At 32.2% G+C, this 19,939-nt stretch overlaps 2 protein-coding genes and 1 non-coding gene across 3 annotated transcripts; 2 read left to right on the top strand and 1 right to left on the bottom strand.

Annotated features, from left to right (window-relative positions):
• Positions 1 to 432: 432 nt before the first annotated feature.
• TRNAE-UUC lies at positions 433 to 504 on the bottom strand. Its single transcript has one exon. It is a non-coding gene; the product is annotated as a tRNA-Glu (tRNA).
• Positions 505 to 1,281: 777 nt separating this feature from the next.
• Positions 1,282 to 7,508, top strand: LOC106759449 (translation initiation factor eIF-2B subunit delta). The gene is made up of 7 exons (XM_014642626.2): positions 1,282 to 1,940; positions 3,415 to 3,561; positions 3,935 to 4,284; positions 5,643 to 6,387; positions 6,477 to 6,573; positions 6,658 to 6,712; positions 7,107 to 7,508. Exons 1-7 carry the CDS (start codon positions 1,475 to 1,477, stop codon positions 7,167 to 7,169), a joined length of 1,923 nt encoding a protein of 640 aa, XP_014498112.1. The 5' UTR covers positions 1,282 to 1,474; the 3' UTR covers positions 7,170 to 7,508.
• Positions 7,509 to 13,303: 5,795 nt separating this feature from the next.
• LOC106759189 (protein CROWDED NUCLEI 1) lies at positions 13,304 to 19,932 on the top strand. The gene is given in 9 exon segments (XM_022780065.1): positions 13,304 to 13,800; positions 15,166 to 15,375; positions 15,527 to 15,780; positions 15,879 to 16,149; positions 16,234 to 16,317; positions 16,575 to 16,918; positions 16,920 to 18,671; positions 18,778 to 18,958; positions 19,356 to 19,932. Coding segments are annotated over 9 exon segments (3,555 nt in total). The 5' UTR covers positions 13,304 to 13,587; the 3' UTR covers positions 19,602 to 19,932.
• The last annotated feature ends 7 nt before the right edge of the window (positions 19,933 to 19,939 follow it).

Genomic DNA, 19,939 nt, shown 5'->3' with positions numbered 1-19,939 from the left:
GATTCTACTTTGTCAGCAAACACTTCACTATCACAATTTTACACAGTAAAAAATTTAAATTATATATATAAACTGAATAAACCATATGATTATCATGAGTTAAACTAGGTTTTTGTTATGAAAAACAGTTAATTTTAATGTCTAGCTCTCAATTTTAATATTATATTTTTGAAACAACTATCATTTTCAATTTTGAAGCATGCCTTTAAAAAACAGTTGATTTAAAATGTCTTAAAAATATAAAACTCATTATTTGAACAAAAGTTATAACATGAAAAAAATAAAATAAAGAGTAAGAAGTACAAACATTAAAAAAATGTTATAATAATAATAAGAGTTATATATATGCTTTAAATTCTTTTAATATGCATATTTGGTTAAAGAAAAAAAAAATCAGAAGAAAAAAAAGAAAAAAAAATTCAGAAGAAAAAATTCCGTTGCCGGGAATCGAACCCGGGTCTCCTGGGTGAAAGCCAGATATCCTAACCGCTGGACGACAACGGATTTGTTGATATTATTTGTATCTGAATTTAAAACTTCTTTGTTTACTTTAATATTTTTGTCCTATATTTCATTTCGAAAACATAAATCATTGAAAATTCAAAGCAATTAAATTAAATGTTTTAAGATAATTTTTTTGGTTTTGTACAAGTAATCAATGGAATAAAAAATCAAGACTGAATAAGAATTAAGATATTAATCTATGAATTCTATAAACAAACTACAAGACCATTTTAAGAAATTAAAAAATAAAATGTAAAAACATATAACAAATTAAAAACAATTGACATCTAAATAAATATATTTTTTTCTTTTATTTATTTATTTAGATTAAATTAGAATAAAAAATTTAATTAGCACAACTCATTAGTTTTAAACTAATAAAAGAATATGTTTTTGATTTTCACATTTTTATCAAATATAATCAATGTTTTTGCATTCAATATTAATAAATTTGACGCCCAAACTTCAATTAAAATCACTTAGGTTCATTTCAAATTTAACTCTTAAAATGTATTAATTTTGATTTATTAAAAAAAGATTAATATATTTTGCACAAAATAACGTTAAAATTCCAGAAAAAAAAATCAAATTTTAAATTTAGTCATATATTAACTTAAATTGAGAAAGTAAACCCACGTGTTTTGTGTTTGTAAAGTTAAGACGTGGCATTTATAAACAGAGAAATAAAGACTTGAACAATTGGCAAGAAAACACATGAATTAAAAATACATTAGTGCTAATAAACAAACAATTTCCTTTTGTTTTTTTTATTTGTAGTTGTTTTCATTATTTCTCTTGGCTGCTTCAACTTCAATTCCAAATTCAAATCTGTTCACTAATTTTTCTGAAGAAAAGAGAAGAAAACAAAAGAAACTCTTCCCTGTTTGTTTACTTTCCTTGCTACCCAAACATGATACTCTGCAAAAGTTAATAGACCCAAACAAAACCTAACCAATCCACTATTTCCGTCATGGATGCGCGTAGAGCTCCACGCGCCGTTATTGATCCTAAGGTCCGCAGAGTTGGGTTCTTCGCCCCGCCCGACCGCTCTCAATCGGGTCCACCACACCCGATCTCACTTGATGTCTCTCCTGCAGCCAACTCCCTCTCGCCGGTCATGATCCCACCGCCGCGCCATTTGTCGGAGAATCTCAGCCTCCACGGCCGTCCTGCTCCGACTTCTCCATCCGTTGAGGAATCTGTCACTGCCGGGAGCTATTCTAGCTCGTCGGAGTTCTTTCCCCCTATGTCTCCAGCACCGTCCTCTTACACGAACAGGATGGTTGTCGACGACAGAGACTTCTTTGACGGCAGTAAGATGACATCTTCGTCTCCACACGGAGGGGTTGACTTGACTGCGACGAAGGCCAGTAGCGTCTTGGTCAGCGAATTAACCACGGTTGCGGTGGTGAATGCTGATTCCCTTGCAATTGGCGGTGAGGTTTTTGCTATTTTTGCTTTATTCAGTTATTTGAACGAGGAATCAACATGCTTTGAACTGAATTTTTTCGTTAAAGTAAAATGAAATTTTAATACAATACCTAATAGCTTTGATCAAGACTTGTGTCAGCACATTTAAAGGTATGATTGTTTATGGTTGCATGCAATTGGATGGAATGAAGGCTTGTGTCGTTGTTCTTCCAGCTTCCTTGCGGTCTAGATTTAACTTTCCATAGCTTATATTAAGGGGTTGTATATTACCCAACACCAAAAAAAATCAGAGATTTGCAGTTGTGGTTAGGACTACTTTTGTTATTCATACTAACAAAATGATAGAACAGGTTTATACGCTGAAGTAAAGAAAATAATATTTTTTTATTGGTGATTTTTAAATAGTCTAAGCGGTTTCTAAATTGGGTCTAACCATAGACTCTGTAGTCTTAGGCCAGGGTAGAAGATACAAAAATGAATGATTTCACTGGATGTTATTCAGCATACCAAGACTGTTCCCACTCTTTAAGGGTCTAATCCATTCTCAAATGACCAGATGTATCTCCCTCTCAACCCATTTTCTTATTTATAAGCAACATGTTTTATTTCTCTGATTATCCCAACCTGCAGCTAACCAACTAATTATTCCTATAACTAACTGTGGGGGGTCAACTAGCACAGAACCATGCATTAGCTTCTCTGGTTGAAACATTGATTATGATATATCTTGGCCTGAATAGTTCCTTAAATATTTTAATTTTTTCGTAATTAAAGTCAACTTGATAAAAAGAAGAAGAAAAACTACAAACTAAGTTTCAATGCAAGTGTAGTTCAATATCATTGAATAACATGACTTTTACACAAGTAAAAATGTGCAAAGGGAAATGACTATAATTGACTTCATGATAGATGCCTATTTGTTGCTATCTAAATCTAAAACATTTCACAAACATAACTAGTTATTGTTTTTGTGGTAAAATTGGATTCAAGTCATGTCCAAATGAAACAAAAAAGTAGAATGTTGGAATGAAGTACTTGATGTTGACTAGAGCTGTAGTAGTACCTGATGCTGCGTATACCCTGTGGTTACTTTCCAGAAGTAGTAGCCAACACTTTGTAAGTGACTCAAATTATGTTGAAAAAATATCACAAAATGCACCTAATTTTGTGCCCTTTAAATCTTAGTTTTCTGATTTTTTGTACTTTGGGCTCTGATATTTACTAGAAAAGATAGATGTTTATTAAAAAGAGAATTGCTTGTGTTTTTTGTCATCTGCTACATTGTCCAGTCAGAACATATGAAGAATAATTGTTGTACCAGTCTGACTTGCTTGTTGGCAATGGTAGATGTCATCATAACATGATCTTTCTGGTTCTTATCATCTTTCATTTTCTTCCTTGGATGCCTTTTAAAAGGAATCTTTGACAATATGAAGTTATTATTTGGTATTTAAGCATTTTCTCCTTAATCCCCTTTAGAGAGAGAGAGAGCAGACAGGGGAGGAGGATCGACCATGGAAATGAAAGACCAAGCTCTGAATACTAAACCGAAGAAAGAAAAGACCTCAAAAGCTGAAAGACGAGCTCTTCAAGAAGCTCAACGAGCTGCTAAGGCTGCTGCAAAAGGTGTGTATTGGCGTTTAGCTTGCCCTTGTTTGATTGAGATTATGCAGTGTTGATCTTGTTTATTTTAGGCATAAACAAACTTTCAGCTAGAGCATGTGAATATGTGAAGTTTCTCTACAAAATCATAAAGTGAATTAAAAGTTGTTGTTGTTAGTTTGGCCGCCTGTTTTTACATTTCCTGTTGAAATGTTGCACATTTTTTTTTGTTTGGTCATTGGATCTAGCTTCTTCAAACCCAATGTATAAAAATGAGATTGTTTTTGGAAGCCTCAATTGGGAATTTATGATGAGATTTCAGGTATATTCTTTTTTAATATATTCATTGTGACTAACACTGCTTATTAGTTCGTGCCTTTATATGATGTGTTGTTAGCTGAAGGAAATAAGGCATCTGGAACTCTGGCTTCAGTTAATGTAAAACCAGCTAAAGCTGCAAAGCCCCCACAAAAAGTTGATAATGCTTCAGTTGCAGCCTCTGATAAGAAAGGGGTTGATCGTTCACAAGAAAAAGATAGAAAGAAAGATGTTCCTCAACCGCGGATGCAATATGATGATAAGAGCAGAGTGGAGAAAGCCAAAAGACGTGCTGTGGTAAAACAAACTGAAGCTAAGAACAGAGTTGAACTATTCAGGCATTTGCCACAGTATGAACATGGGAGTCAGCTACCAGATCTTGAGGCAAAGTTTTTCCACCTTGGCCCTGTGCATCCTGCTGTTTATAAGGTAGCTTTATGTTGTTCAACTGTTCTGTTTAATCTTGTTACAACTCATGTTTCTTATGTAGTTGGGTTAGGATCCATAAATTCATAATATATGATGTTCTAATGTCATTCTCATAGCTCACCAATTAGATAAGATCACATGATAAACGGGGTTCCTTGCCCTATACGAAGTTGAATATTGAAAACAGAAGATTTTAGCACCAAATTAATTTAAATCAGTGTTTGATACAGCCTATTGTGAAAAGAATCGTAAAACAAACATTCAGCGTATTGGAGTTCATTTATTGTATTCATTCAGCTGCAACACTCAACATGTTTAAATCATTAAATGGAAATGGTTTCTTTATGCCTAGCCTAATGTATTATATTAAATTCTAATAGTTTAATTTATACAATTTCCGGACTTATGACTCTTCCAACATATAAATTATAGGCTTTTGTTTTCAGCTTTTCATCAATAAAAAATCTCATTGCTGAAATTTGCATATTCATCAAACAGACCCTTAAGCTTATTGCGATAGTTGAAACTTTGCATGGTGATGCATCACGTTCTGGGGTAAACTCTATGCTGTCTCCAAGCATTTAGGTATTTTCCTCGCAGTTAAAGTTTCAAAAGTCACTTATATAGTAAGATTACTATGCTTCTCAGGTGTCTAAAACATCTTAAAAAGTGGACAATTTACAAAAAAAAGAAAGAAAAAAATCCTACATTTGTCTTCGTAGTTTACAATGATGGTGGCACAATTTGCACCTTATTGGTTATAGTTTGGACTGTTTCCAACCCTGCATTGCTGCCTTCATTTTTTTGGTGTTGATATTATGAACATGAAATGGAAGTCAATTGGAAGGAAGGAAGGAGGGGGAAGTTGAATACAAAACAAGTACTACTAGATTTAGGTAGTAGTATGTTTGAAGTAAAACGCTTGAAGGTTAAAGCTATTATCTATTTCATGCATGGTTCATATGAGAACATAGGCTAGGCAAGATGAAGAATATGAAATAGTATGAAGAGTTACAGTCCTTAAATATGTTCGGCTCCTTACAGGGCTCAGAATGATTTCACGCTTCTAATTTTTTTTTTTTTGCAGTCCTTTGTCTAAGGCATTGAACTATTTGAAAGGTAAAATAAAAGTTCATCCTAAATAACATCTGAACTGAAAACAAATTTTATCTAGGGACCTATTGTATGAATGAAGATACTATAAACTGAATCATGAGTTCGTTAAATTTTTTTTAAGGTGTTGTGGCTGATGCGGGACGGGATAGGTTAGTTGTTACCTGGTTCAAATTGTTTTATAAATTTTGCACTTTTTATTTGTGTTTTCCTTTAACCGTTGTGGTCTTAATGATAATTACCAGGTAGGTTTGCAGTATCTATCTGGAGATATAACTGGTGGCAATGCTCGTTGTATTGCTATGCTTCGAGCATTTCAAGAGGCCATTAAAGACTACGGGGTTCCACCCGAGAAGACTCTGGTGAGAGACTTAACAGCAAGATTGAGTAGTTATGTTTCTTTTCTCATTGAGTGTCGACCACTTTCTATCAGTATGGGCAATGCAATTAGGTTTCTCAAAAGTCGAATTGCCAAGCTACCTTTGACGATGTCCGAGTCAGAATCAAAAACCTCTCTTCAATCAGATGTTGAGCGTTTCATAAATGAGAAAATTCTACTTGCCGATAAGGTGATAGTCAAGCATGCTATCACAAAAATAAGAGACGGTGATGTTCTTCTTACTTATGGGTCTTCATCGGCAGTTGAAATGGTACTGTTACATGCACATGAGTTAGGTAAACAGTTTCGAGTTATAGTGGTAGACTCTCGTCCAAGACTTAGAGGGAAACTTTTGCTTCGTAGGCTTGTGGAGAAGGGTCTTAGCTGTACATACACTCATATTAATGCTGTTTCCTATATAATGAAGGAAGTTACTCGAGTATTTCTGGGTGCTTCATCAGTGTTGTCTAATGGGACAGTTTATTCAGCAGTTGGGACTGCTTGTGTTGCAATGGTTGCCCATGCATTTCGTGTCCCTGTTTTAGTATGCTGTGAGGCTTATAAATTTCATGAAAGGGTGCAGCATGATTCCATATGCTCAAATGAGCTTGGTATGTAAACAATGAGAGATGACGTTCATTGCACTGATCTCTTGCCTTATGTCTGGAAAAAAGTTAATACGTCTATAATTTTCTTACAGGTGATCCAGACATCATTTCTAGGGTTCAGAGTAGAGAGGATGTGAACCACTTGGAAGGTTGGGCCCATACTGAAAATCTGCAACTTCTAAATCTGATGTAAGGCATTTATATTTACTGTTATACAAAACCAAAAATGTCATTTCATTACTCTGACCCTGCGATTTTCTATATTGATGCCAGCTATGATGCAACACCTTCAGATTACGTTTCCATGATAATCACAGATTATGGCATGGTAAGTGCTACAATTAAAGAAGATTTGTTTAGTTGCTGCTAGCAAAATACCTAAAGTGTGCCTTATTCCGGGCACCCAACTTTAGTATGGATTCTGTCTCACTTTTTAGAAGAATGACACAATCACAATTAAGATCAATTTGGACTAAGAATATCCAAGAGGAGAAAAGGGGTAAAAATTACTTGTATCCTTCCTCAAATATTAGATAAAAGAGGTACATTAAAATAGTAGAGGACAAGAATTTAAACAAGGTTAATCCTCATAATATAGCTGTTTTGTTTTTGTTGTAAAGTAAATGCATTTTTTTATAGTCTTAAGGTGCATTTTCCCTTTATCACTTAGTATTGATTTACGATCACGAAAAATAAAAGATTTAACAATTTAATCCTGACAGGTCCCACCCACAAGTGTACCTGCAATTGTAAGGGAATATAGCAGGGAACAGGTGTGGATATGAATGCTCCAATTGTGGATCATCTCAATTCTTGTATGCATGCAGAGACCCAATTTTAGCAATAAAAGTTTTGTGAAGGCTACGATGATGCCATCGTTCTGTATTATTATTTTCTTATCCAGGAATAATGTAACGGTCCTTTTGTTCTTTTCAAAATTTTGGACGCTTGTCTCTGTATTCTCCTGTCGCAGTGAAGAGTGCAGATTGTCGCCTCTCCCGACAGATTTTGGCCATGCATTCTCACTTGTAAGCCCTTTTTAGCGGTCTTCAAATTTTGAACAGTTTTGTCTTGGTGCTTCATTATTCTGTTACCAATTTTTGGTTTCTTTGATGGTAAAACTTCATTAGCTGTTACTCAATTATCGGTAAGCATAAAAAGTTGCATGACAACGTTAACCAAAGCAGTCATTTCAACTTAATCTGTATGGTATAGCTCCATACCAGTTTATCCTAATAGGTGTCTCCGAGAAGATGATGAATTTGAATTGAAAGAATAGACATTTGATATTTTAAAAGTATCAACAAATGTTAAGAGTCATTTTGTTTCATCTCTCAGCAATATGTAATCATGTTCAAATTCAACTCTTTTTCTTTTAAATCTTCTATAGAGATCCTATTTGTGAATGTACTTTTGTTTTCGATGCAAGTGTTTTCCTTTCTTTGATTTCGTATTCATTTTAGTTCAACACAACTACTTCATACTCAAACACAACATAACATCATCATAATTCAAATATATACAAATTCATTTCAATGCTCAACAAAACTAAATATAGTAAAACTAAGAAATTCATGGGTTTTTCTTCATACCAATAAAATTATTAACTCTCTTTACTTAGTTCATTATTGTATTTCAAGCTACAACGATGACAAGTTCGATTAGAATTAAAAATCTACTTCTAAAAAGTCCATATATATAAAAAATATTTAAAATAATACAACATCAAAATCAAATAGTAATTTTGATGAATCATCACTCGTCATCTCAAAAAATTGTCAGAATCTAAATTTTAACTTAGACTTAGAAAAACAATAAAAAAATATATATTAAAGAGCAGGAATAAACGTAACGAGATAAAAGAATCCTTATTACACAACTTAGACTTAGAAAAACAATTAAAAATATATATATATTAAAGAGCAGGAATAAACGTAACGAGATAAAAGAATCCTTATTACATAACATATTCAATGATCCTATTTGATAAAAAAAAAAAGTAACTCTAAAGATATTAAAAAAAGTCAAAAAAAATTAAATAAAACAGTTAGAATAGACGACGGCAACTTTATAAATAAATAATTAAATAATTAAAGGTATGGTTCATACACTCAACATAAAATAAAATTTTAACTATATTTATTCTATAAAAGAAACATCTCAATCAAACTAAAATTAGGTTTCACACAAAAGTAAAGATTTTTTTTATTTATAGATTCAAATATAACAAATAATTAGCTTATATTAATTAAAATAAAAATTTTGGTTAATATTATTCAATATCACTAGTTTTAATGATTTTTTTTTTACTAAAACTTAATATTACAAATAAAAACAGATATTGAAAGTAAACTGCAATTAAATAAAAAGTATTTTATGAATGAATGATATCATTTAATATGATACAACTAATTAGATTTATTTATATTTAAGTCTATCACACATGATATTTCTTTTACTATATTTAGTTCAAAATAGTAGGTGGTAAGAGTGTGGTAGCGAAAATAGCACACTTGACGTGATATTTCTTTTACTATATTTCGACATACGATTCAATTACTTTGATAATGAGAATTTTAATAATACAGTCTAATTTTCATTATATATAATAATTTTATTATTTTATTATTTTTATATATAAAACAAAAAAAAAATTATTAAAAAAAATTGTATAAATGAATCACTCGACTATTTCTAATAACAATTAGAAGAAACTAAAACTGTTAAATACTTTATCAAACTTTCAATTTTCTTGTGACGTAGAATTTTAATCAGTTTTCGTTTGATACAAACTTTTCAAAAATATTTTTGATTGAAATTTTAAACAAACACACTGAAAAGTTTTAGCAGTAAAGCTGTTTGAATAATTTTGTTTCATCTAAACAAAGTTTAAAAACAAACGAACTCTAATATATGTCTTGTTAATGAATTAGTGCAAAACATCGTATCTTTTCATATTATTAAATTTATTCAAAATTTAATTTAGAATTCCTGGTAAAGTATTTTTTTTACAAAGTTATATGTCATAATAATATCAAATATTAACTAAAATAATGGGTTATACTTCGATAAGTTTTACAAAAGAAATTGACAAAAATAGTTGAAAAGAATTTTGTTTAAAAATCACTTATCATCTCATATCTTTACCATCGAACACCTTTAATTTTTATTTGCATGCTTATATGATAAGACGAGTTAAAATAAAATTTGTATTCATTGTAATATATGTTTCATATGCTTATGGATCAAAATTATAGTTCAAGAAATATAACTTCGAAGAGGTGTAAATTAATAATAAAATGTGTAAATTATTGTAAACTATTATATTTAACCATTACTGAAAAAATATAATTTTCCTTTACTTAAATACGTTCAACAGCAATATATTTTAATATTTTTTTTTTCGTTTCAAATTTTTTTAGATGATATTTATGTATATTATTTCTTAATATAATTATTAGCTGCACAAGTTTTACAGTGAAATAATTATATTTAGTATAGGAAACAATAATTAAAAGAATTAATGAGATATTATTATAAGAAAATTTTTATATTATATATTTTCTTCGATGCAATTTGCAAATTCATTAATATTTCGAGAAGATACCAAAACTAAAAGCTATATTACAATAAAATTTTAATGTTATGGACAAATATTAATGAGTGTTCTAAAAAACTAAATTATAATTTTTTTTATTCAAACGTATAAATGTACCCCCTTACGATCTTGTAATGTAATTTCATAGAGTTTTAACAAAATATTTCTCGTTTAATTTATTAATTAGTACCACCCGTTAGAGTGATCTTTTACTTAATAGTGAAAGCTGGAAATTAGTAGGAAGATAAAACGGGAAAATTTAAGATTTATATTCCTTAATAAGAGACCACGATATACCATATATATAAGAAATGAAAGCATTATAAGAAAAAAAAACAATGTTTTTTTATGAAAAATATTTAAAAAGCTAATCTTGCTACTTTTTGAAAAAATAAACTAAATAAACATTAACATATTAAATGTCTTTAAAATATAAACATCTTTAATATTTATTATACATAAATGTTTAGTGTTTTAAGAATTATAAATATTTTTTCTTCTACGATTTTGCAATGCACTCTTATACAATTTTTAATGAAAATATTCTCTTTTAATTTTTTTAATTAGTTTCCTTACACTGGTTAGCGTGATTTAATTTTGAACTGGATAAAGAAAGTTCGATTGTAAAAAAAGAGAAAAAATTCCAAAAGACATGACATAATTAATGCATTAATTCTCCTAATTATTTCTATGCACCAATAAAGTCGAAATATATTTGCGCATTTAAAGTTAGGTAAACTTAATTCTTGAACATTTAATTTCTTAAATTAAGATTAAGGTGTAATTAAATTTGAATTAGTGCACAAGACAAACGGGTGCCTTCCTAGTAAGTGTTAGTGTAGCCTTTTCTACTTTTTTCCGTAACGGTCCCAGCAACAACATTAAGAAACACATGCATCAATCCAAAATTAAAAACCTTATTATTATATAATTAAAGATGTTCGTACTTATATTATTTAGAAGTCAAAATAAAAAATGTTTTAATTTTTTTATTTATCGAAATGTTTTTTAAAAATAAAATCATAACAAATAAGATTTTAAAACAAATAATACTTTAAAAATATGATAATTAACTTAGGCCTTATTCACTTGAGTGAATTTAGAGAAAAATAATTGAGAGGATTTAAAGATAATTTTTTTTTTGTTATTTGTTTGAATAGATTTGGAGGTAAGTGAAAGTTGATTTGGAAGTAAAATTTGTGAGAATTAATATAGAATTTTTTTATGTGGCAGATTAAAAAATTTTACTCACTTACAGCAATCATTATTATAATATTTTTAGCAAATAATACAAAAAAGATAATAGAATAATTTGAAAAAATAATGAAATAGTTCCTTCATATTTANAGAGATAGGAGACAAAATTTACATAGATATACTAAATATTACTTGGGCTGCTTTAATGGTAGTTTTTTTCATTTTCCCTTTTCCTCATAGGATAAGGAAGAAATGGACTATAAGGATACTAAAAATTGAGTTAAGGGATCTAAGTAACATTGTTGTTTTCTTCTTGAATTTTTGAATTTCCGAATTATTGAATGAGAATATTTCATTTAAACTAATACTCATTAATAAAAAAAAATTATCATCAAATTCTTTCAATTATTCTTTTTTAAATCTACTCAAGTGAACAAGACATAAAAGATGTTATTGAACAAAATTAATATTAAAAAGAGAAATTAAAAGATTATAGTAATAATTAGAGAGTATAATTGAGTGGAGTATAAAAGAAGATGATAAAAATAGTGTAGTTACCTATTTTGTTTGAGTTGTTGTGTTTGCCGGTGCATTTGCCAAAGTCCTTATTTATGTTTGAGTTGCGTTTGCCAGTGTTGTAATAAACCGCAAAACGACATAACAGAGACATTATGGTATTGAGTCTGCGGAGTACGAAGTAGAGAAGAAAGAGAGTGGTTGTTGTGTGAGTGGAGCAGAATGATTAACAGCTTGGAGAAAGGCTATGCCAATTGGCTAATTCTATTTTCCAACTGCATTTTCTCTCTAACTCAAAAACCACTTATTTTACCAAAACACCCCCAACCATTATATTATTTTTTAATTAATGAAAAACAAATACAATATATTTTTATTCATGAACAATGTTAAATTTTGTTTTTTTAACTTTTTTCTATTTAATTCTAAAGCTTTTAGTAATCAAATACTAATTCCAATGTAAATTTAACTCTCACATTAAATAAAAACGAGTAATAATAAATAAGTGAATAAGAATAAAAAGTATGATTAAATTTAGATTTTATTAACATTTTATCTTCAATCAACTTTATGCTGTATAAATGTAAGATGTCTAACTTTTAAATTTATTATTCTAATATCTTAAATAATATTTAGATTTATTTTTTCTTCTATGAAAGTTAAACATATAATTATATTTCAAACTATATATTGATTCTTTTAAGACAAAAAACAAATTTTTATCTTTGATAAAGTGAATATTTAAATTAGTCTTTAAAATATGACCACTCTATTTTTAATTACAATTTTTTACGCAATTATTTTTTTGAAAAGTTCTACTACTTACTTATAAATCATTTACGAATATTTGTTTCATAAATGCATCTTTTTCTTTATATTTGATGTAAAAGAATTTTTATATATAGTTTTTTAAATTATTTATATCTTCAAATGAACATTTTAATAAAAATCTATTAATTATACACTCATTTCCAAATATTAATTTAAGGTTTTACTCGAATTGAAATTGGAAAACATGTTTTATCCACTAAAAGATTATCAGAAACTTCAATCTTATTTCTCACTACTTAAGTGATATATTCTACCATTTGACGTTTTTAAATAATTTTCATTCTTAATAATAAAATTATATGACCCAAGTCTATAACTTTGATACTTTTTGATTGATAATAAATAATGTGTTAATTTAAACGGGTTAAAAAACAAATAAAATTTTCTATCATTTTTAAGTTGCTCAAACATTATTTTTTTTCTTAATATTGAATTTATTTTACAAATTATTAATTTAAAACTTCAACTGAAATGGAAAAATGGGTAATATATGTCAATTAAAAACTTATATTTATTTTTGCATTAAATAAAGTGTCTTTTTTTGCTAATATTTTCAGATTTTCTTATTCTACCAACCACTAGCAAGGGCAATACCGTCAGGCGAAAAAAATACACGAGAACCCACGTTCCAAACCAAAAGGCCTCGCTGCAGAATCCCGATATTACCCTTGGCGACGAGGCGCCATCTTGACAAAGGCAAGGGTACTCTCGAACTTTCAGCCACGCTCCAGACATTAAACCAATAAAATAAAAACAAGGAACGTGAGCGATCAGCGCATAAAGCAAAAAGAGGAGAGAGAAAGGAGAAAGAAGTAGAGAGAGAAAGAAGAGAACCGTTTGAGAATTTTATAGACGTTATCGGACTTCAAATCCTCAATTCGCCGGAATTTGGGAACTGCGGTCGCGTCCGGAGGCTCGCTTAGTTAGGCTTCCTTTCTCTTTCTTCTTCTTTTCGGTTTCGAATTTTCGCGATTCGCGATGGTGCAGCAAGGCTGAGGTTGAATTCCAAGGTCGTCGCTGTGGAGTGAAGAATTCGGCTGTGCTGTTTTTTTTTCTCGACGATGTTTACGCCGCAGAAGGTGTGGTCAGGTTGGTCCCTGACGCCAAACAAGAGTGGGGTTCGGGTCAGAACCGGGTCGGGTTCGGATTTGGGTCCGAATTCGGGAGATGGGGCGAGCGCGAAGGAAAAAGGTATCGTCGCGGTTGTTGAGAATGGCGGGAGCAACTTGGATCGCGAGGTTTTGGTTGAGAGACTTTCCAGCCTCGAGAAGGAGGTTAGTTAGTTGATTAGTTTTTTTTTTTTTTTTTTTTTTTTTTTGAAACATTTTAATATTCTTTTGGTTTTTATTTTGAAGGATTCCTTTTCCTTGTGCTGCGATACTGTGACGAAGTGTGGCTTCATGTCTTAGTTAATGGTTGTTTTTTGGTTGAGATTTTAATTTTGATAGCTTTAGGTTTTAATTTGAATATTGTGTGTAATTGCTGTGGTGGAGATTGAACAATTGTTACGTAAGTGTCTTCTGTGTAAGATTTTAATTTTTGGGATCATGTCTGGCTTGGTTCTTCATTGAACTTGAAAAATAAGCTTTTTGTTTACTTGGTTTGGGTACGGACATTTGAAGCTTGACTCTGGGGCCGTAACTTGGTATGTTTTGTTGTTAGAACTGATTTGAAGTTGTTAACTGTAGGGGTTTTAGTTCTTAATTATTCTTTTCGATAACTCAGTTCACATGCCTCTCCAGCATTTTAATTATGTTTTCTACTTATTGAAGAAACCTTTTGGCTATTATGAAATTGTTGAAACAAAGTCACTTTTAGTGAAATCTTGATCCTTTGATTGTGTATACTACTTGCTTCTGTGACCAATGGGGAGGAATGATTTTATTTTGTCCTTCTAGTCGTATTATGATTCATATTAGAGCTTAGCGGTAAAGGTAATTATTATATTTTGTCCTTGAACCTGGGTGATTTTTAGACTGAGAGGAGTGCTGGAAATTAAATTACAAATTCACATTATTTGGAGTAACATTGAAATGGCTCATTTGGTTTCTCCCGAGTTCATGACCCATCCTAGACTTAGGCGTGTATTTGCCATGAGTTCTGAGAGTTGGGGGATTTCAATTTGGTTGTACTGCTTTTTTTATGTTGTTTTTGGTTTTGTCTTATATTTATATCCTTATCCATTCTTTGTTACTAACATTTATATTGTTCTGTCAAAAATGGGGGGTGGGGGGATATTTAGCATTTTAAAGATGTTTTGTCACTAAGACTAGGGTTAGCCTTCTATATTTGGTATGAATACGTTTTAGCTTATATGATGTTTGAACCTGTCACTTCTATTTCAGAAGAAACTATCTCTCAATTTTGGTGGTTTCAGGTGTTAATCTTTTATTTTATTCACGCTGGGTTGTCTAATCTCTGAATGTTTTTGTACTCTGATAAATACTGTTTGGCTTTAGGATGACTACAAGATATTTAGGCTGATGTTAAAATGAAAATAAATTAATCGGAAGGGGATCTTAGTGAATTAGGGAAATCATAATCTACTTAAGCTTGTGTAGCTGTGCAACCTAATTGTTTTTTATTTTTTACCGAATATATTTTGTTGTTTGACCTGATTAGAAGTTTTTCTGGACCAGCTTTATGAGTACCAATTCAACATGGGACTTCTTCTGATTGAGAAAAAAGAGTGGACTTCTAAGTATACTGAACAAAGTCAAGATTTAGTAGAAGTGAAGGATGCTCTGGAACGAGAAAAAGCTGCTCATTTAATTGCTCTATCTGAGGCAGAGAAGCGAGAAGAGAATCTGAGGAAGGCCTTGGGTGTTGAGAAAGAGTGTGTTCTTGATGTAAGTTTTTCAACATATGAGTTTACATATCAATCAACTTCTCCCTTAATTAAAAATGCAAGACTCCTGTATGATCTTTATTTGTTTATAGACTGTATCTGTATTATTCTATTATTTCTTACTGATATCCAGAAATTTGTAATTCAAACAGCTTGAGAAGGCTCTGCGAGAAATGCGATCAGAAAATGCTAAAATTAAATTTACAGCGGAGTCAAAGTTGGCTGAAGCAAATGCTTTAGTGGCTAGTGTTGAAGAGAAATCTTTGGAAGTAGAAGCCAAATTACGTTCGGCTGATGCCAAATTTGCAGAAATCAGCAGAAAGAATTCAGAGTTTGATAGGAAATCACAAGACCTGGAGTCTCAAGAATCTGCACTTCGAAGGGATCGATTATCCTTCATTGCAGAGTACTTATTATTGTTCATTGTCTTTTTAGTTTAAATATTTTTCTGCTCTCTTTCAATTGAAATATTTATTGGGGAAATTGTTTTTTTATCTGTGACAGGCAAGAAGCACATGAGAATACATTGTCTAAGCAGAGAGAAGACTTGTGGGAATGGGAGAAGAAACTTCAGGAAGGTGAAGAGAGGCTGGCCAAGGGTCAACAAATTATAAACCAAAGAGAGCAAAGGGCTAATGAGAATGATAGACTATGCCAACAGAAAGAGAAGGACCTTGAAGAGGCCCAGAAGAAGATTGATGCGACTAATATAACACTAAGAAGTAAAGAAGAAGACGTNAACAATAGGCTTGCAGATATAGCTTTAAAAGNGAAGGTAAGTATTTGCTTGTGATATTGTTTACCTTTATTCTGTTCTTTCTGGTTGTAGGAATTTATGGGTCCATATTCTATGATGCAGGAATATGATTCTCTGAGAATAAATTTGGATCTCAAAGAAAAGGAGCTATCTGCATGGGAGGAAAAGCTCAATGCTAAAGAAAAAGTATGTTCTTATATATATATATATGTACATATTCATTTCCTTAATGTTTGCTCTTGGAAATTATGACAATTGAGTGTTCAATGGTCGTATGTAAGTTGCTGAATTTTATTGACTTATTTTTTCCATGACTTTTTTCAACTTTTGGTCATTCAAAAGATAATGGTAGTTGGAGTGACCATGTTTTCCTATCAAATGATNTTTCCCAATAGTTCTCTNCTTTTTCTTTCCTCTNCTGAATACAGCTTACATCTTTGCANGTTGAGATGCAGAAACTTCTTGATGAACACAATGCTATTCTTGATGTGAAGAAGCAAGAATTTGAGGTGGAATTGAATGAGAAAAGAAAATCCTTCGAAGATGGATTGAAGGATAAATTGGCAGAACTGGAGAAAAAAGAAGCTGAAATCAATCATTTGGAGGAGAAAGTTGGAAAACGGGAGCAAGGCTTGGAAAAGAAAGCAGAGAAGCTTAAAGAGAAAGAGAAAGAGTATGAGCAAAAAGTCAAAGCTTTAAAGGAAAGGGAGAAGTCTATTAAATCTGAGGAAAGGAGCTTGGAGACCACGAAAAAGAAAATAGAAAGTGAGAGAGAGGAACTGGTCACACATGGTTGAAGTTGAGAAAATAAGAAGTAACAATGAACAAGAGTTGCTGAGGATAAATGAAGAGATTGAACGTCTTAAAGTAACTGAGGAAGAGAGGTCTGAATACCTGCGATTGCAGTCACAATTGAAGCATGAAGTTGATCAGTACAGACACCAGAAAGAGCTACTTCTAAAGGAAACTGAAGATTTAAGGCAACAAAAAGAGACTTTTGAAAGAGAATGGGATGAGCTAGATCTGAAGAGAGCAGATGTTGAGAAAGAGCTGAAAAGTGTGATTCAACAGAAGGAAGAAATACTGAAACTACAACAACTTGAAGAAGAAAAGTTAAAGAACGAGAAGCAGGCCACAGAGGATCATATACGAAGGGAGTTAGAATCTCTTGCGTTGGCTAAAGAGTCATTCGCTGCTGAAATGGAGTTGGAGAAGTCAAGCCTAGCTGAAAAAGCACAAAGTCAAAAGAACCAAATGCTTCTGGATTTTGAGCTGCAGAAAAAGGAACTTGAAGCTGATATGCAGAATCAGTTAGAGCAGAAGGAAAAAGACTTGATTGAGAGAAAGACGTTATTTGAAGAAAAGAGAGAGAGTGAATTAAACAACATTAACTTCTTGAGAGAAGTAGCTAATAGAGAAATGGACGAAATGAAGCTTCAAAGAAGTAAGTTAGAAAAAGAGAAACAAGAAACTGATGAGAATAAAAAACATCTTGAAAGTCAAAGGATGGAAATGCAAGAGGACATAGATTTACTTGTTGATCTCAACAGGAAGCTGAAAAATCAGAGGGAACAATTTATTGTGGAAAGGCAACGTTTTATTGAATTTGTTGAGAAACTTCGGGGTTGCCAAAACTGTGGGGAAATGATCTCTGAATTTGTGCTGTCTGATTTACAATCTTCAGTTGACATTGAGAACTTAGAGGTGCCTTCTCTTCCAAAATTACCAGGTGATAATATTCTGGGAGATTCCATTGAAAATTTAGCTTCTTCAAGACAAAATATTGGAGCATCTCCTGCAACAGATCCAAAATCACCTGTTTCTGTTGGCACTATCTCTTGGCTACGGAAATGTACCTCTAAGATTTTTAAAATCTCCCCAATTAGTAAATTTGATACCGAAGATCCTGGTTCTGCAAAAGAAGTTGAGAAAACTAACAGGGAAGATTCACCAGGAAGAATTCCTGGCCATGAAAATGAAGCAGAGTTGTCGTTTGATGTTGTAAATGATTCTTTTGATGGTCGGAGGGTACTATCTGGCAATGACATCAGAGAGGTTGAAGCTGCCGATCAAGACCCTACAGTTGAAACCCAGAGCAACGTTGACAGTAAGGCACCAGAAGATTCAAAGGCTTGGCAGCAGCAACCTAGCAAGGGAAGGGGAAGAACCAGAGTAAAGCGCACACACACTGTGAAAGCTGTTCTCAAAGAGGCTAGGGGTATACTTGGGGAAGCTGCTGAATTACCTGCGGAATCTCTGGATAATCATGAAACTGAGTTTCCAAATGGAAATGCTGAGGATTCTGCCAATGTGGATTCTGAAAGTCAGAGACCATCCAATAGAAGAACGACAATGAATGTCAGGAAGCGTAGCCGGGTTCAAACATCTCAAATGACTGTAAGTGGGCATGATGGAGATGCCAGTGAAGGCCATTCTGACAGTGTCATACCAGGGCAGCGCAAAAAAAGGCGACAGAAGGCTACTGCTCCACCTGCACAAACTGCTGGTGAAACAAGATATAACTTGAGACGACCCAGAACGTAAGTATTCTGATTTAGAACCAGTTTCCATTTTGTTTTTGAATGTGAGCAAATGCTTTTCTATATTGCTATTTACCGGCTTACTCATATGGCTGAATTTTTATAGTGGAGCCACGACTTCCACTAGAGCTTCTTCCGCTAGAGCTATGTCTGCTAGTGGCAAGGAAAGTGAAGGAGAGGTTGATCGTGTAAAAGATACAGAAGAGGAAATTGTTGACTCAAAAGTTTCCCATTCACTTTCGGTGGGCATTACTAATGAGAATGGTGGAAGCATACATCTTGAGCAGGTAAGCATGGTGTAAGTTTTAAATGGAAACTCTTTCCATTGTGAGAAAGAGAACTATAAAGTATAGACCATTAAATCATTTTTGAATAGTCTAAGATCTAAAGATAATTGCATTATTTTTTTCATTGGTTATATGATCTCTAACTCGTAATTTTTGACCATCCATATATATTGTATGACTCAGACTTAAACTTCTCATTAAGAATTCTCATTTCGTAATACACATTAAAAGTTGGTCACACACAAACACAATTACATTATGAATCCTTGAACTATTGGAAATTGGGAAATTGATAGTAATAGGATCCGGATCTCAACAAGTTTTGAATTTCTGTTTATTGACCGTTTACTCTGGTGAACAGTATGAAGCTAATGTTAATTGCATGTCATTATTGCAGTCTATTAAAGGTGTTGAGACAAGGGATGGTTATGGTGGTGATACCACAGGGACCTTCGCAAATGATATAACCTTGAGTGAGGAGGTGAACGGAACGGCAGATGATGCGGAGGAGAATGATGGTGACTATAGGAGTGAATCCCTTGGGGAAGATGCCGGTGGAGTTGAGAACGAGGACGACGAAGATTACCAACAACCCGGTGAAGCTTCAATAGGGAAGAAGCTTTGGAATTTTTTTACAACATAACTCCACATGCTTCTTGATGTCTTGACCTCGTCAACTTTAGGGATGATGTCGGAAGTTATTTTGTATTAACAATTGGATGTAGATCTCTATATTATAACCACGAGGGGTAGTGCTTAGGAGAGAGGTGATTGAATTTCTCTAGCTTTTTATTTTTTCGTGTACGTTTTCATGGATGTTTGGATGGAACATATGCTATTTGTTGATAGTTTTAGGCATTCGATAGTGTAGCTAGAGTTTAGATATTGGATTTTAGCTACCTCCTTTGAAAATTGATTGTATCCAAATGTTTGTATCTCTTCTGCCAAATGTGATTGTTTGAACTTAACGGGTGTCTCTGT

The sequence above is a fragment of the Vigna radiata genome, chromosome 4, assembly GCF_000741045.1.
Source record: "Vigna radiata var. radiata cultivar VC1973A chromosome 4, Vradiata_ver6, whole genome shotgun sequence".
Lineage (NCBI taxonomy): Eukaryota > Viridiplantae > Streptophyta > Magnoliopsida > Fabales > Fabaceae > Vigna > Vigna radiata.
This window is presented reverse-complemented; position numbering and strand designations above follow the sequence as displayed.

What these genes read in the sequence shown, in the direction of transcription:
- LOC106759449 (XM_014642626.2), top strand. Translation starts at nt 1,475, where the DNA reads ATGGATGCGCGTAGAGCTCCACGCGCCGTTATTGATCCTAAGGTCCGC. An exon ending in TGATTCCCTTGCAATTGGCG is followed by an intron (nt 1,941 to 3,414) that starts GTGAGGTTTTTG and finishes AATCCCCTTTAG; the next exon opens with AGAGAGAGAGAGCAGACAGG. An exon ending in CTGCAACTTCTAAATCTGAT is followed by an intron (nt 6,574 to 6,657) that starts GTAAGGCATTTA and finishes TATTGATGCCAG; the next exon opens with CTATGATGCAACACCTTCAG.